Source organism: Erinaceus europaeus, chromosome 13, assembly GCF_950295315.1.
Source record: "Erinaceus europaeus chromosome 13, mEriEur2.1, whole genome shotgun sequence".
NCBI lineage: Eukaryota > Metazoa > Chordata > Mammalia > Eulipotyphla > Erinaceidae > Erinaceus > Erinaceus europaeus.
In genome coordinates this window covers 50,872,853-50,889,311 of record NC_080174.1, presented here as the reverse complement: position 1 = coordinate 50,889,311, position 16,459 = coordinate 50,872,853, and the positions used below count along the sequence as shown (strand labels likewise).

General features: G+C 45.0%; 1 protein-coding gene across 3 annotated transcripts in view; it reads right to left on the bottom strand.

The window, feature by feature from the left end:
* Nucleotides 1-1,754: 1,754 nt before the first annotated feature.
* The window catches only part of C13H1orf94 (chromosome 13 C1orf94 homolog), a 50,053-nt gene continuing 35,348 nt past the window's right edge, over nt 1,755-16,459 (bottom strand). For 2 of the 3 annotated variants that reach the window (XM_016188219.2, XM_007523236.3), the window contains 3 exons: nt 14,934-15,011; nt 9,139-9,335; nt 1,755-2,202 (listed from right to left, as the gene is read on the bottom strand). In XM_016188219.2, the coding sequence (XP_016043705.2) occupies nt 2,127-2,202; nt 9,139-9,335; nt 14,934-15,011 (351 nt within the window). In that variant the 3' untranslated portion in view covers nt 1,755-2,126. The remainder of the gene's footprint in view (nt 2,203-9,138; nt 9,336-14,933; nt 15,012-16,459) is intronic. The other variant, XM_060205838.1, reaches the window with a different exon arrangement.

The following is a 16,459-nucleotide window of genomic DNA, read 5'->3' as shown; positions in this document are numbered from 1 at the left end:
TTAATAGAATGTAAAAGGTAGGAGTAGGCCAGATGAAATTAGGGGTCTCTAGGTAGGAAGAAGCTAAGAAGTCTGTTTTTAGTATGTTCCAAGGAGCCCATGACTTTAGTAGTTTTTACCTGAGCTTGATAGCTACCATGTAAGTGGACTATAAATATTGTCTGGGGAGATGGTGTCAGAGTTGAGAATAGTGCTAGAAAGTTGGATTAGAGCAGAGAGTAGTTCCCAAATTTGAAACAAGTATATAAACACAATTAACTGTTTACCTTATCGATTTGACCTATGAGCCCTATGTACTCCTATTTATCTCAGAAGACTATGTAATCTCTGAGTCGCTGTTAGTCTGAGATTGAAGTCCATGGTCATAGCTAGAAAGAGTCTAGGCTGCACTCACTTCTGGACCAGTCTTCCTCCAGTGGCTGACCTATCTCCCCTTTGGAGAATGGGGCAGTCCCTACAATTACTACTTTATATTGAAGGCACGGTCCTGCAGAGGCCCACAAGAGGGCTTATGACATTTCTGCTGGAAGTGACCATTAATGGTGGAGAGAGGGATCTATTAGATCCATTATGTCTATATGGAAATCCAAGGATTCCCTGACTAGAGCCCCAGATGATGGGGTAGCCTGGTAGGAATCTTCTGTTTGAAAGGGAAGAGAATCTGGAAAATGCCAGAGAAAGTCGGGCACTGTTTCTCTTATCTGAGAGGGAAGAGAGAAAGGGAAGGATACTCTGAAATAGTAATGAGTATGTGTGAGACTTGGAAAGGAAGTGAATAAAAAAGGGCAAGAAATATATAAATGGATGGATATATAGATAGATAGATAGATATAGATAGATAGACAACTATTGCACTCTCCACACAGAAATCTCTGGTGGTGCTAATGGTATAGAATTATACCCCTATTATCTTGTAATTTTCTTATATTTTTTGCATTATCTTTACTTATTTATTGGATAGAGACAGCCAGAAATCTAGAGGGAAGGGGGTGATAAAGAGGGAGAGACAGAGAGACACCTGCAGCACTGCTTCACCGCTTGCAAAGCTTTTCTCCCTGCAGGTGGGGACCAGGGACTCAAACCTGGGTCCTTGAGCACTGTAGCATGTGCGCTCAACCAGGTTTGCCACTACCCGGCCCCTTTTCTTATACTTTTGTAAATCACTAATAAAAAAGTTAAAGTCACTGCAACAATAAATAAATAAATATACCAACAAGCAAACAAATGTGTGAGAACTAGTTTAGATCATCTCCTTTTCCTGGATTTGTGTCTCCACTAAATATGATCAGGGTGCCCTCAAGTCCCTTATTTATGTTACTGATAAAAGTTGATCAAGATAGACCCAAGGGCAGTGAGGTGAAGCTTTGAGACTGACCTCTAGCTTGACATTGATGTACAATCACTAGATATGCTCTGTCACATTTAGAATTATTTTTGGAATTGATTCCCAGGTCACATTTTTTCACACCTCGTGTCAAAGAGAGATTTTTTTTTTTTCTGTCAAACTGCCACCTGGATAGGACAGGGGAGGACACACTTCTTTTATGTCCATTCCCAAGACACGGAAGCAGGGATGTTGAGAAATGAGTGGTTCACAGAAGAGAAGATCCCTGGGGCTCCATATTTAGATAGCAGCACTTTGAGGACTCCAGTCCACAGTCTCTTTTCATGTTCTGAGAAACACTGCATCTCATGGGGGAATGAGCAGTAAAGATCATGTCCAACATAAAGGAAAAATAATCAGGCACACTCTGTTTCAAGCAGCTCATACTTTTATCATAAAATACAAACTTTCTAACATTAAGTGTCTTACATCTATTTTTTTTACTAACAACAACAAAAACAAAAATCACTCACGTTAGCTAAATACAGGTGCATATGTAGTTAGTTGAGCAATGAATTAGTATGAATACAAGGGGTGTGTCTGTGTGGCATGGCTGTGTGAAGAGGCTGCATGCATGTGAGTATGTTGGTCAATTGATGAGTCTGGTCTTGCTGTTTTCTGTCTGTAACCTGGTCCAAACGTTGGCTTTGCAAGATTCCTATCAAGCTGTTTCAGAGTCCAGAATTCTAGATGCCTTATCCCTGATCCAACAGCTAAGGTAGGAGGAAGAGGGAGAGAAAATCTAAAAATTGATGCCATTCCCACTGGAGGAGAAGTAGGGGCTGTTCATCAAGGGTCCACCAGATGTTGAGCCAAACCTGAAATAAGGAGAAGATGGATATCATGATGAAGTGCCTGATGTTAATGGAGATAGTAGAAAAAATATTAATTTAGGGGCTGTCAGGAACTGTGAAGACTATGACAAGCTTGGAGGCTAAAAGCTATAGTATAACGGGGTGGGGAAGCTGTGACTTTGAGAAAGGAAAATATGAAATTGATACAATTGGAGAACCATAATTTGGCTTCCCACTTACTTAGGTTAGGAAGCCCCTGAGAGTTTGTAAGGATATTTCTGCGGGGCTGACATGCTTACCAGGTTCAGGGCCACAGAGCAGGAAGCATCTCTGAATCTGAGCAGCTCAGTGTTGAGTCTGTGACTGCTCTACCTGCTTTTGAGGACCAGGTGAGCCCCTTAGGAGACTGACTCTATGATGTCAGAGAACTCAGGGCCACAGCTCAACACAAGATAAGACACCTGACAGTCCCAACACTACTCTCCTTATCAGCACCAAGCTAACTCAGGTTCTCCATTTCAGCATCAGCTCCACAAGAAAGCAGTGAGACGTCACTGAGATCCTGGAACTTTGTTAGATCTCAGAAATAGAAGAGCAGGTACTTGGGGATTCTCTCTCTCTCTCTCTCTCTCTCTCTCTCTCTCTCTCTCCCTCTCTCCCTCCCTCCCTCTTTACCTCCAGGGTTATTGCTGGGGCTTGATGCCTGCACTACAAATCCACTGATCCTGTGGCTGTATTTTTTTTCTTTTAATAGGACAGAGAAACTGAGAGGGGAGAGGAAGATAGAGAGGAAGAGAGTAGATACCTACAGACCTGCTTCACCACTTGTGAAGTGAGCCCCTTGCAGGTGGGGAGCCAGGGGCTTGAACCAGGATCCTTGTGCAAGTCCTTACACTTTGCTTCATACTGTGTGCTCTTAACCTGGTGCACCTCTTAACACAGCCCACCTTGGGGTTTACTCTTTAAAGTATAAATACACATAAATCTGCTTTCTCTTTCTCCCTCCCTCCCATCTTCCCTCTCATCCTCATTCTTTGCCTCCCTCTCTCCCTGGAATGCTTCTATGCTTACTTCAAAATAGAGTGCAAAAGTACCCTCCTCTGTGAAGCCTTCCCTGACCTCTCCAGATGGAATCATTTACTCAGACTTCGGGGATCCGATTGCAATTTTGTCACCCATCTGCTAAGATGTTTTGATTGAATGGCGGCAGACCTCAGTATAAATTGCCACAGAGCAAATGGCTAGATTTAGTCTAATCCAGGGATTCTCAGTCACTTTTCACTTGGGTGGCTGCATATTACGGAAGAGCTTCACATTCATGGCACCCTCCGAGGAATTGATGAAACAGGTGTGGAGAAGGCAAGGGGAACAATCCACTGGTATCTGCCGCTCCCTGTGTCTATGGACATACTGGACTTTGGTATGCCTGATTCTTTTCCCACTAAAAGAAATCCCAAGAGCAGGACATTACGTCAGCTGTTAACAATTTGACATCCAGTACCCAGCCCAGGACCTGGCACCAAGTAAGTGACTGATAAGCAACGAATGCCACTGGTAACTCTACTCCTTTTCCACTTTTCCAAAAGTCATACTGGAAAAGAATTGATTGGAAGTGGAATTTTTGTAGGCATGGCCTGGATCCCTCTCTGATTTATGCCACAAAGGCTTCAGCATTTCAGAGCAATCAATTATCAGTGAAAACTGTCACACCATATTCTCTAACTGAAGAATATCCCATTCTTCTAGGCACTTCTAGTTGAAAATTTCTGACTGGATTATGTGCCCAGGGTTTGGCCTGGGGAAGAAATACACCAGAGGCCAGGAGGAAAGTACTCCATGTGGACTAGAGCCATCACAGAATGCTCCCTGGAGGAAAAAGGAGAACAGATGTTTCTTTTAACTTCCAGACCTATTGTTTGGAAATAAGTTGTATAGCTAGCCTCTCCTGATGAATTACACAACTTGGCTTGGCAGAGGGCAGGGAAGATGCCCCTGCTCCTTCCCGGAGAACTTTTAAGAACACCAACTCCTTTGCTTCCAGCTCATGTGCCCCTCTCTCCCTCCCCTCTTTGTTGCTGACAGAGAGAAATTGAGAGGGGAGTGGGAGATAGAGATAAAGAAAGAGAGATACCTGCAGTTTCCCTCTTCTGCCACAGGTGAAGACAGAGGCCTTGAACCCATGTCCTTGTGTATAGTAACGTGTGAGCTCTGCTGGGTGTGCCACCACTCAGCCCTTCTGACTCATATGGCTTAGTCTTTCAGTTTCCTCCTTTTCTTCTGATGAGAGGAGGTAATGATCCTCCTGTGTTCCAGACCAAAGTGTATGCTGAAGCTCTCACACCTTTCCCAGCTGAGAACAGCCTTTCCTGAACCTGTGCCCTCCAACATCCAGTCCTCCCCATGCTCAGTACTCCTCACCTTCCTGCCTATAGTACCTAGGTTTTCTTTTTATCACCCTGTAGTTCCTTCTATGTCCTTCTGGAAATTTTCTTCACTTGACTTCCTGCACCTCACATACTCCAATTTCCCCTCCCATCTCATGAAAGTTCCCTCTTAGATCTTGTACTGGTTCCTCCAGGACTCCCCAAGCAGTCTACATGTTCCAGAGCTCAGCCTTTAGACCTCTTCTTTTTCTCTCTGTAGAGGTATCCCTGGCCACTCTTATCCCCTCCTTTCCTTTAAATACCAGCTATCTGCTAATGGCTCCCAGGCATGCACTACCTGTCTGACCAAGCCCCAGACTCATACATTCACTCGCTTATCAACACTTCCACTCACATGACTGACAGAACCTCAAATTACATATCCAACATCAAACTCTTGATCAACAGGCCTTGGTGTTTTGGCATTGTCACCTACTTAAGTTGCTCAATTGAAAAGATTTAAAAACTAGAAACCATGCTTGACTCCTTTCTTTTCTCCATTCTGCACCAAGCACCGTCACTTCTTGTGGATCCCACCAAGAGAATAAATACACCCAGGCTGTTGGGTTATGTCTCCACTCCCATAGTCCCTGCATTCCATCAACACCACAGCACTTGTGGCTGGGACAGCTAGAAAGGCTCTTTACCTGCTCTATTCATAGCTCAGGCCCCACAGTCCACTCAGCATCCATGGGCCATTGTTATGTTCTTTAAAGAAAATCAGAATCTGCCTTCTCCAGCTTAGAAGTCTTAGTGGCTTCCCACAGCTCTCTAGTCTGATCCTGCTACCTCTCTGCTTTCAACTCTGTCTGCTCTCTCCCTCCCCCACTCATTGAGATCCAGACATATTTCCCATTTCAGAGCCTTTACACTTTCTAATTACTTTTGCCCAGAATGTTCATTATTAGGAGCTAGGTGGTAGTTCACCTGGTTGAGTACACACATTACCATGTGCAAAACCCAGATTTGAGCCCCCACTCCCTACATGTGGGGGTGGGGGACACTTCAAAAGCAGTGAAGCAGGTCTGGTGCTCTCTCTCTTTCTATTTTCCTATCTCCCCCTCCCCTTCCCCTCTCTGCCCTATTAAATAAAGTGGGGGAAAAATTGGCCACTAGGAATGATGGATTCACCATGTAGGCCTTGAGCCTCAGTGATAACCCTCATGGTAATAAAAAAAAAACTTTATTAATGTTCATTATTCATCTACACACATGGTTTCTTCTTTCATTCCATTTAAATCTCAACTCAACAACCATTCCTTCACTGTTTCTCCCCTTACCTACAGTTCTTACTATTTAATTATCTATTTCTTCCCTCTGGAATTAGAGAAGAAAAATGTGTGTGTGTGTGTGTGTGTGTGTGTGTGTGTGTGTTTTCACTAGGCTCACTGAAGGGAGCTTGGTGGCTGCATGATGAGTCCACCAGCCCCAGAGGTCATTTTTCCAGTTGTTTGTTTGTTTGTGGTGGTGGCTTTTTTGTTTTAATATTTATTTATTTATTTATTTATTTGTTCGATAGAGACAGAGAGAAATTGGGGGGGGAGATAAAGAGGAAAAGAGAAGAGAGACATCTGCAGCCCTGCTTCACCACTTGTGAAGCTTGCCCCCTGTAGGTGGGGACCAGGGGCTTGAACCCAGGTCTTTGTGCACTATGACATGTATACTTAAACAGGTGTACCACCACCTGGCTCCCTTTGTTATTTTGTTTTGTTTTTACTTAATAGAAGAGAGAGAAATTAAGAGCCAGAGAAAATGAAAGAAGGAAAGACATATGTAGCACTGCTTGTGAAACTTCCTCACTGCCAGTAGAGACCAGAGACTTGAACCCGGGTCCTTGCTTAAGGTAACATGTGCACTCAACCTGGTGCAACACTGCCTGGCCCCCCAGAGGAAAATCTTTGCTTACTCCAGTATCACCAGCACCTAGTTTAGTTCCAGGTAAATCGAAGGTGCTCAATAATTCTTTTGAATGAATAAATCATTTCACTGGGGACTCAGACTGCACCTCATTCCCTGGCTTTTCAGATCTCACTTTCCTGTCTCCCCAGATTCTCTGACCACCATTCCACCCTGCTGGCTGACAGAGCACTCCCCACCCCTTTCCTCCTTTGTTCATAATGTCTTAGACTGGCCTTGGGCTCTTTCTACTTTATTAATGCTCCTTCCTCAGTCTCCCGCCCACTCTTTCCTCACTCCCTGTCACTGTGCAGACCCCCAGAGATCATATCTCCAACCTCTGTTCTTGCTTCTCCTACCTGATTGAGGTGCTTGCTGATGAGACCTTGGCACCAGGACTCTTCCCCCAAACAGCAGTGTTCTAGCTTCTGCAGTGAGTCCCTCTTCCCTTGAGCCCAGACTTGCAGCACAGGATGGTGAACCTTGCCAGACTGTAGGTCCCTTCCTCTGAAGTCTCACCCATTCTCACCTCTAGAGAGGTGAGACCCTTGTACAGACCCCCTCTGGCCACCTCCAGCCTACAAGCTCTCCTACCTCCTATTTCTCCTTCCTCCTGCTCATCAGTTCACTTGAAAGCACACCAATCTGCACTGCCAAGCAGACACAAGCTTTTAATAATCCATTCTCAGCCTTCCTTTTACAATCCTATTTTCTACCTTTTCAGGAATGAATCTAATACTTCAGCCAGCTGCTTTTATTCTCAGGGCCTCAAGCTCGTCACACATCTCCCCATCCAGGACTTGCTCCTACTGTCTCAAATGCCTTCCTCCAATCATTACTCCCTAGAGCCAGAGCCATCCCATCCCATTGTCCTTGGTTCCTCTGTTGTCCATCCAGCAGGGATCGTCCCTCTGTCCTCTGGCCACTTTGATAATCCTTGGGTTTGTCCTGGTACTAACATCATCACACGCCCAGACCCTATCCACCTTCATTCTCCTATTCAGCCCTGGTGCCCCCTGCAATATACTCATATGAAGTATGGATAGAGGGGGTAGAGCACACTCTGATATATTATACAAGCAAAAGGACAGGGAGTGGAGAGACAGAAAAGAGAGAGGGAGAGGGGAAAGAATAAAAAGCAAGGGTTATACGTACAAAGAACCCTATCAATCACCCTCTGAATATTCTGTATACCTTGGGAAATGAAATGAAATGAGAATTCTAACAGTCAAGAAACCTATTTATGGGGCTGGGTGGCAATGCACCTGACTGAGCACACATTTTACCATGCTCAACGACCTGGGTTCAAGCCCCAGCTCCCCACCTAAAGGAAGGAAGCTTCATAAACAGTGAAGTGCAGGTGTCTCTTACCCTCTCAATTTCTCCATCTCTTCTTGATTTCTGTCTGTATTCAATAAATAAAACATTTTACAATTTTTTTTTAAATAAATTTGTTTATCTTTATTTCTCACAGCTTTTCCCAAACAAATCTGACTGTGGAGAGGCTGGGTGGTGGCGCACCTGATTGAGCACACATGTTACAGTGCACAAGGACCTAGGTTCGAGCCCCCAGTCCCCGTCTGCAGGGGGAAAGTTTTACAAGTGGCAAAGCTGTGCTGCAGGTGTCTCTCTGTCTCTCTCCCTCACTATAACCCCCTCCCTCTCAATTTATGGCTGTCTCTATCCAATAAATAAAGCTAATAATTTTTTTTTTAAGAATCTGACTGAGGAAACCTCTTTCTAGCAGGAATCTCCTCTGCCCAGACACTGAGGGGAAACACTGACAGGAGAACAGAGTATGAAGATACCTCGTTGACACTACAGTGAAGAACCCATGAGGAGAGGTGGGGAAATGAATGTCAGGTAGAGGGATTTTGGCCCCCATTCTATAGACTGGACTCCTCCACCCAGGGGTCCACATTCCTGTGGTGCTCCTGAGATTCCTAGCTAGGATTCACTCCACACCACATGCCCCCTGGAACAGCAAATTTAGAAGGTGTGAATGAAAAATTGGATGTTGTTACAGTAAGACAACAAATGCACATTTGAGACTAGCCAGCATGTAGCCTTTGGGTGGGAGTCTCAGCTAGAGTGTGGAGTCTACACTGCTGTTTAGCCTCTTACCTTTGCTGTTTGGGGCACGTTAGAAGGAAAGTGTGAGGAGTCCTGATAAGCAGCAGAAGGCCCTTCAGCAGCGCCTGAACCAAGCCAACAGGATGTTGCAGAGATTACCCTGGTGGGGAGCTCAGGTGCAGCAAGTGGGGGAAGAGCCATAAGATTACCTGGCCTTGTCTTATTGTGAACCGAGTGGGTGAAGGTGCATGTGTCACGCTCTGCCACCTGCCGCTTGCCAACTGCTCTGCAGAGTGTCCCCATCCACTACCTATTGTATACTCACACCTGGTCCCAATGTGAAGCCACAGAAGGGGACCCAAACAGGGCCTGGACCTTGCTCACCTCCACACCTGGTCCAACCAGGATCTGCACAACCACCAGGCAAAGGCAGAAGGCCCTCCCCTCCCCAGGGACATGGAATATGGGGACCAAGAAGGCACCAGGGAAGCCCACCACAGGTCTCCTCTCTCCCTCCCTCCTTTTTGGATACAGACTGGCTTTCAGTGTGGGTTGAAGACTCACTTACCCATATGCCTGGGGAAAGAGGTACTGTGGCCCATCTCCTGCCATCGGGGAAGGGTCTCGGGGATTGGCAGACATCTTTGGAGGTGTCCTCTGAGGGTATGGGTAGTTGGGCTGCACGAAGGGGATGTAACTCAGCAGAGGGGTGTAGGAAGAGCGGAAGATCTGCTGCCCCATCTGCTGCGGATTGTAGGGTGTCACCTGTAGGTCAGAGAGAACAGAGAGGTGAGGTCTGGCACTGCTTCCCAATGTCACAGACCTCCGGTCCTAACCCTGACCCAAGCCTCCATCTTTCTATCCTGGACCCCACAGCTACTGTGGGGAACATAGAAAATAGCATGTGAGCATGGTCAGACGAGGACTCTACCTGTGTATGTGAGATGGGAATTACTGAATTTATTGGGACTTCATTTTCCTCATGTGTAAAATGAGCAGACACTGGCTCCACTATATGGGGATTGAATTCTTACTATGAGCACAGTAACTGCTACATAATAAACTGCCAATACGTATCTCCATTCTCCACCTTGTTTCCTTAACTCCCCTTCTGCCCCGATCAGCAACCATCCAAAAGCTCCATGCTCATTTTTAAATCTTTCCCTATATCATAAGAAATGCTACTGAGGGGACCGGGCAGTGACACACCAGGTTAAGCACACATAGTACAAAATAAAGCGTAAGGACCCACACAAGGATCCTGATTCGAGCCCCCAGCTCCCCATCTGCAGGAGGGTCAATTCACAAGTGGTGAAGCAGGTCTGCTGGTGTCTGTCTTTCTCTGTCCCTCTCTATCTTCCCCTTCTTTCTCAATTTCTCTCTGTCCTATCCATAAATAATAAGTAATAAAAAAATAAATAAAATGGCCACATGATCAGTGGATTTGTAGTGCAGGCACCAAGCCCCAGCAATAACCCTGGAGGCAAAAAAAAAGAAAGAAAGAAAGAAAGGAAGAAAGAAAGAAAGAAAGAAAGAAAGAAAGAAAGAAAGAAAGAAAAGAAATACTACTGATAAGTATCTATCCCTGGTTTTTACTCCAGGATCCCACTAGATCCCAGTTCAAGACCACTCTGCCCAGTAGAAATTCCTGTACTGAATGGTGGAAATGTTCTGCTGGGCAGTTGCACTGCTCAAATAGTAGCCACCAGCCATGTGTGTTATAAGTATTTGACATGTAACTAATGTGAGTAAAAAGCTGATTCTTTCAGTTTTACTTACTGTAATTCACTGAAATTTAAATAACCAGGGCCTGGAGTAATAGCTAGGCCCAGGTTCAAGCCCTGGCATCGAAAGAGAGGTTTCATGGCACCAGTGGAACCCCTGGTGTTGTGATGTCTCTCCCTGCCTCTGTCTTTATCACCTCTATCTGGATGAAACTCGTGGTAGAACTGCACGAGTACAAGGCCCTACTTCCATTAAAAATAAAATGAAATGAAAAACTGGATAATCACATGGGCTTGGGGGCAGGTGGTGGCACATTCAGTAAAGCATATATGTTACAATGCACAAGGATCCTGGTTCAATTACCTGGTCCCCACCTGCAGGAAAAAAGCTTCATGAGCAGTACCGCAGGTGTCTCTCTTTTTTTCTCACTCTCTATCTCCCCATTCCCTCTCAATTTCTCTCTGCCCTCTCTATCCAAAAATAAATAAAATATTATAAAAGACAAAAAATAAAGACTTATTTTAACACACACACACACACACACACACACACACACACACACACACACACGGCTTGTGCCTAGAGTAGTGAGCAGTGAGTTTAGAAGGAGAAGGAGCCAGAGAACAATAGAATAATAAAATTCAGCTCAAAGACTAGAGAAACAAAGGAACTCAGGGGCCTTTGACATTCCTGAATTAGATGTACATCAAGAGCTAGGACACTTGGCTATCATGGCCCTGCCAAGGGAGGGACTTCATCTATTTTCTTTACTAATATCCACCTCGGTTCCAGAACAGCGCCTGACACACTGTAGCAGCTCAATAAGCATATTGCTAAATGAACAAGTGAAAGAAAGAAAGAAAGAAAGAAAGAAAGAAAGAAAGAAAGAAAGAAAGAAAGAAAGAAAAGGAGGAAGGAATGAAGGAGGGAAGGTAGGAAGGAAGAAAGAAAGAAGGGGTCAGGTGGTAGTACAGCAGGTTAAGCGCACAAGGTGCAAAGCACAAAGACCAGCGTAAGGATCCCAATTTGAGCCCATGGCTCCCCACCTGCAGGGGAGTCACTTCGCAAGTGGTGAAGCAGGTCTGCAGGTGTCTATCTTTCTCTCCCCCCCTCTCTGTCTCCCCTCTTCTCTTCATTCATCTCTGTTCTATCCAACATCCAACAACAACATCAATAACAACAACAGTAATAACTACAACAATGATAAAACAACAAGGGCAACAAAAGAGGGAAAAAATAACCTCCAGGAACAGTGGATTCATGGTACAGGCACCGAGCCCCAGAAATAACCCTGGAGGCAAAAAAAAAACTATAAAAAGAAAGAAAGAAAGAGATAGAGAGAAGGGAGGAAGGGAAGGAAGGAAGGAAAGAAGGGAGGGAGGGAGGAAGGAAGGGAATAAGGAAGGGAAGAAGGAAGGAAGGAAGGAAGGAAGGAAGGAAGGAAGGAAGGAAGGAAGGAAGGAAAGAAAGAAGAGAGGAGCCAAGTGATGGCAATTCTAGTATGTCAAGTTCTTCATATAATCTCATTTAAAACTGGAATGGTTCAGGGCTGGGTAATGATGGACCTGCCTGAGTGCACAATTAATCATGTGCAAGGACCTGTGTTCCAGCTCCCAGTCTGCACTTGCAGGGAGGAAGCCACACAAGTGTTCAAGCAGGACTGCAATAGTCTCTCTTCCTTTCTCCTTATTTTTCTCTTTCCTCTCAATTTCTCTTTGTCCTATTAAATAAAAGACGATGACAAAGGGAAAAAAATTTGACCACATGATCAGTGGATTTGTCCTACAGGCTCTGAAACCCAGTAATAAGCCTGGTGGCAATAAGATAGATTAGATAGATAGATAGATAGATAGATAGATAGATAGATAGATAGATAGACAGACAGACAGATGGATAGATGGATAGACAGATAGAGACAGATGAATAGCTCTGAGATAGGTCCTTGGCCATTCCCCTTGTAGAGATGAGGAAACAGGTTTGGAAAAGTTAATTAATTTGCCAGCTGAATGTTACCAGTGTCTGAGGTGTGGTTATGGCAGCTCCCATCCTTTGCTCCTATCTGAGTGTGAAATCCTTTGCTGGCCTTCCTCAACACTCCCACCCCAATGATGCTGCACATTGGTGGCCAACCCAAAATGGTCAGAAAGAACCAAGAACTCATAGAGAGAACCCAGGAAGTCACCTCTCAGGACAGACACCCACAAATCAGATGGCAGGAAAGTCTCCTGATATTCACAAGTGTGTGTGTGTGAGTGGTGTGTGTGTGTGTGTGTGTGTGTGTGTGTGTGTGTGTGTGTGTGTGTGTGTAAGGAGCATTTGACCTTGGAGGAAACTGACATGAAAGAGAAGATGATGTCCCAGAGATTTTACAAGCTTTTTTTTTTTTCCACAAGATTTTTACAAGCTTTACCCACTCCCACTAGAGCTGTGTGTGCTGCTCTGCAGCCATCACTCAGATAAATTCTGTGCTGGCAAAAGCACTGATAGGACCATGCGCCCTCCCAGGATGCTGCATTTGTATAAAAATGTTTACATAAATAGGTGTCACTCACTGGACAGATATCCAAGAAACCACTAGCAGTGCTTGCATCTACGTGTCATTTTTTTTCTTATTCTCTACCATATTTTGATATTACCTTTTCAAATATATGCACATCTATAACTTCAGGGAAATGCATTCTGCTTGGAGCTAGGTATTGCTCCTAGGGCAAGTGTGATGTGGGCAGGATGCTGCGAGTCACACTGTCCCTCAGCTCTACTTCATCTCAGGACGCAAAGCAACCCTAGCAGGTAATAAAGCACCTATACCCATAGACCCTTCTCTCCCCTCAAAGCATTCTAACATACTTCAGGTCAGAGCTGTAGCTTTCAGAGAAAGACTAGGGCTTCTTGGAGAATGAGGAGAGGTCAAAGAGTCTGAGTTCGATGTGAGTATCTACCCATCTATGTATGCATGGGTAGCAGGCTAGCCTGAGAACATGCAGGCTCTCAGTTCCTTTCCTCACACCCCAATCCTTACACTAAGCCTCTCAATATCCCTGAATGTGTTTCTTTGTGTTTTATCTGTGTGCTTGCACTTCTGCACTTACTGCCTGATGTCATGTATATAAACTGTACGTTTATTTGGCTTCAGGGTGCTTTGTTTTACTGCTGCATTGCTGTGTATCTGTGTACAAGAGGCAAGAAACCATTGGTGGATGGGAGCATGGACCCAACAGCAAGCTTCTTGAGGTCAGCTCTAATTGTGTTAGTGTCAAGCAGATTTTACCTTTAGCCTCCCCATGGCAGTAAAGATACCAGATATATGCAAAGATACAGGGCTTCCAATTGAATCTGAATTTAAGTAAACAACTGACTTTTTTTTTTTTAGTAAGTCCCGTCCAATATTTGGGATATACTAATGACTGAAATATTATTCATTGTTTATCTGAAATATAAATATTTTAAAAGATTTGTTTATTGTGAGAAAAAGACTAAGAAAGGACAGAGAGAGAAAGAAAAGGCCACAACACTGCTCAGCTGTGGCAGAAGGTGGGTCTAGGAGTTGAACCTGTGGCCTCTGAGGCCTCAGGCATGCAAGTTGGTGCTTTAATAAGCTGAGCTATCCAACTCGCCTTCATCTGAAGTTTAATTTGGATAGGAACCTATGAGTTTTAATTAATATAAAGGGAATCTGACTTCCAGCCCCACTGATTCTGGGCAAAGCCCTGGGATTTGCTTTGGCCAATGGCTGGCAGGTACACTCTCAGCATCAACTCCTAACTGAGGCTGTCAAAGGCTCTGGGAGTTTGCACTCATCCTTTCTGTTCTCCTCTAATAGGAGCAAAAGCTACCATAGTTTCATACCAGGTCTGAGAGAACACATGGAACAGACTTGAACTCAACCCCCCAAAAATTAATATTTCTGACAGCCTTTTAAATACTGAAACCATCTGTTGCCATAAGAAGAAAAAAAACAGGGGAGTCGGGCTGTAGCGCAGCGGGTTAAGCGCAGGTGGCGCAAAGCACAAGGACCGGCATAAGGATCCTGGTTCAAACCCCGGCTCCCCACCTGCAGGGGAGTCGCTTCACAGGCGGTGAAGCAGGTCTGCAGGTGTCTATCTTTCTCTCCTCCTCTCTGTCTTCCCCCCCTCTCTCCATTTCTCTCTGTCCTATCCAACAACGATGACAACAACAATAACAACTACAACAATAAAACAACAAGGGCAACAAAAGGGAATAAACAAATAAAAATAAAATAAAATAAAATAAAAGAAGAAAAAAAACTAACTCACATATTAACTTTAAGTTCTTGGGTAGATTATTTAATCTCTCTGCACCCCAGTTTCCTCATTTTATAATGCACTCACAGGGCATCTTCATCTCACAGTTTTTCACCTTACTCTATGAATTGGTGGTGATGATTAAGTAAAGTCCTTAGAGAAGGACCGAGCACACAGCAAGGGACTGTGTCACTGTCATGTAGGGAACCTGAATTGAGGCTTCACATGCATGGTGTTGCTTGTGTCTGTAATCTGGGGCCAAGGGTGGATAAAAAATATGACTGGTGACCAGCTGGACTGAGACAAAGGAGCAGATTTCCTCTGGTCTGAAGACCTTCATGGAGTTAGGACAGAGGAGGGGAAGTCATCTACTCACCTGTCGGGAGTAACAGCCCAGCTGGGGGTGCAGGGGCTGCTGATAGGGCATCCTGGCTGCACGCTGAGGGTACAGGCCCTGGGGAGAGAAGGGAGAGGAAGCTCAGTGCCCTGGGTCACAGGGCAGTAGCACTCAACTCCACTTCCAGCTCATGTGCATCAACCAATTGGAATTAGACTAAGTAGGCACAACTCACACCATTTGGGAAGCCCCTGTTTTGCAAGATTCAGTCTTTTTCAGTGAGTATCTGAGATGACAGCTTCAGGAACCTGACTAACTCTCGAATCCCAGATTTGTCCCCCTTAAGATTGTGTGGCCTTGGGCACATCATCTCACTTCTCTGGACCTCTTTATCCTTACTTATAAAATGATGTGCACTCCAGCCTGGGAAACCTGTGAAGGTGGCCAATTGATCTCTGTTGCTGACTCTGTCCCTTTTCCCAGGTGACTATGTGACTTTCCCCAGGTTCCATTCTTGCCCCAAGACATAAAGTATTCAGATGTGTGTTTGTGAGTCTGAGTTTATGCTTATTCAAGCACCTCTGCACTTGTAATTCCACATGTGCCTACAGTTGTGTATTTTCTGTGTACAAATGTGCAACAGTGAGCTTGGGGTGTTAGTTTGGGTCTCTGCTGCTGTTCATGGATGCACCCTTGCATATACCTCTGTGTGTGTGTGTGTGTGTGTGTGTGTGTGTGTGTGTGTGTGTGTGTGTGATTTATGATAAGGACTTATGTGCAAAGATGAGTGATTCAAGGCATATAAAAAGCTTAGGTAGTGTCTTGCTCAGAGTAAGAATTCTGCAAATGTAGGTATTTTCAGTTTTTGTTCAGTGCTCCCTTCCCTTGTGGAAGCTGTCTGGCAGCCCAGTCAAGTGGGAAATACTTTATTCACAGCTCTTTTCTGGGTGGTCCTGGGCTATCTGTGCAGTACACATAGCTGTTGCTGCTGCCGTGGGCAGGCTCAGCCCACAGCCCCTCTAGTCTCAGTATGCCTCTACCTACCAATCCACAATCACTACAGCTTAATAAGGCCTAGTGATGGCTTGCCCTGCCAGAGTGCAAGGACCCAGGTTCAAGCCCCTATCCTAATCCACACAGGTAAAGCTTCATGAGCAGTAGAACAATGCTCCAGGTTTTCCCTTCCTATCTCCTTCTGTCTCTCACCTACTATTAAAAAAGAAAGAAAAATGCAGCACAAAACCCCAAAACATCCTGAAGGCCAAGATACCTTTCCATAATTTTCCACATCCTGCAATGCTGTCTCTGTTCTGGGAGGAACTTGTCACAGTTAACGAAGGGTAAACAACTGGCTTTGCTCTCTTGGGGCTTCTTCAACAGGCCTAATGACTCCTCTTAAAAAGCCTGGAATCTAAGTGCAGGTGGAGCAAAGCTCAAGGACAGGGGTAAGCCCCCGGCTTCCCACCCTCAGGAGAGTCGCTTCACAAGCAGTGAAGCAGGTCTGCAGGTGTCTATCTTTCTCTCCCCCTCTCTATCTTCCCCTCCTCTCTCCATTTCTCTCTGTC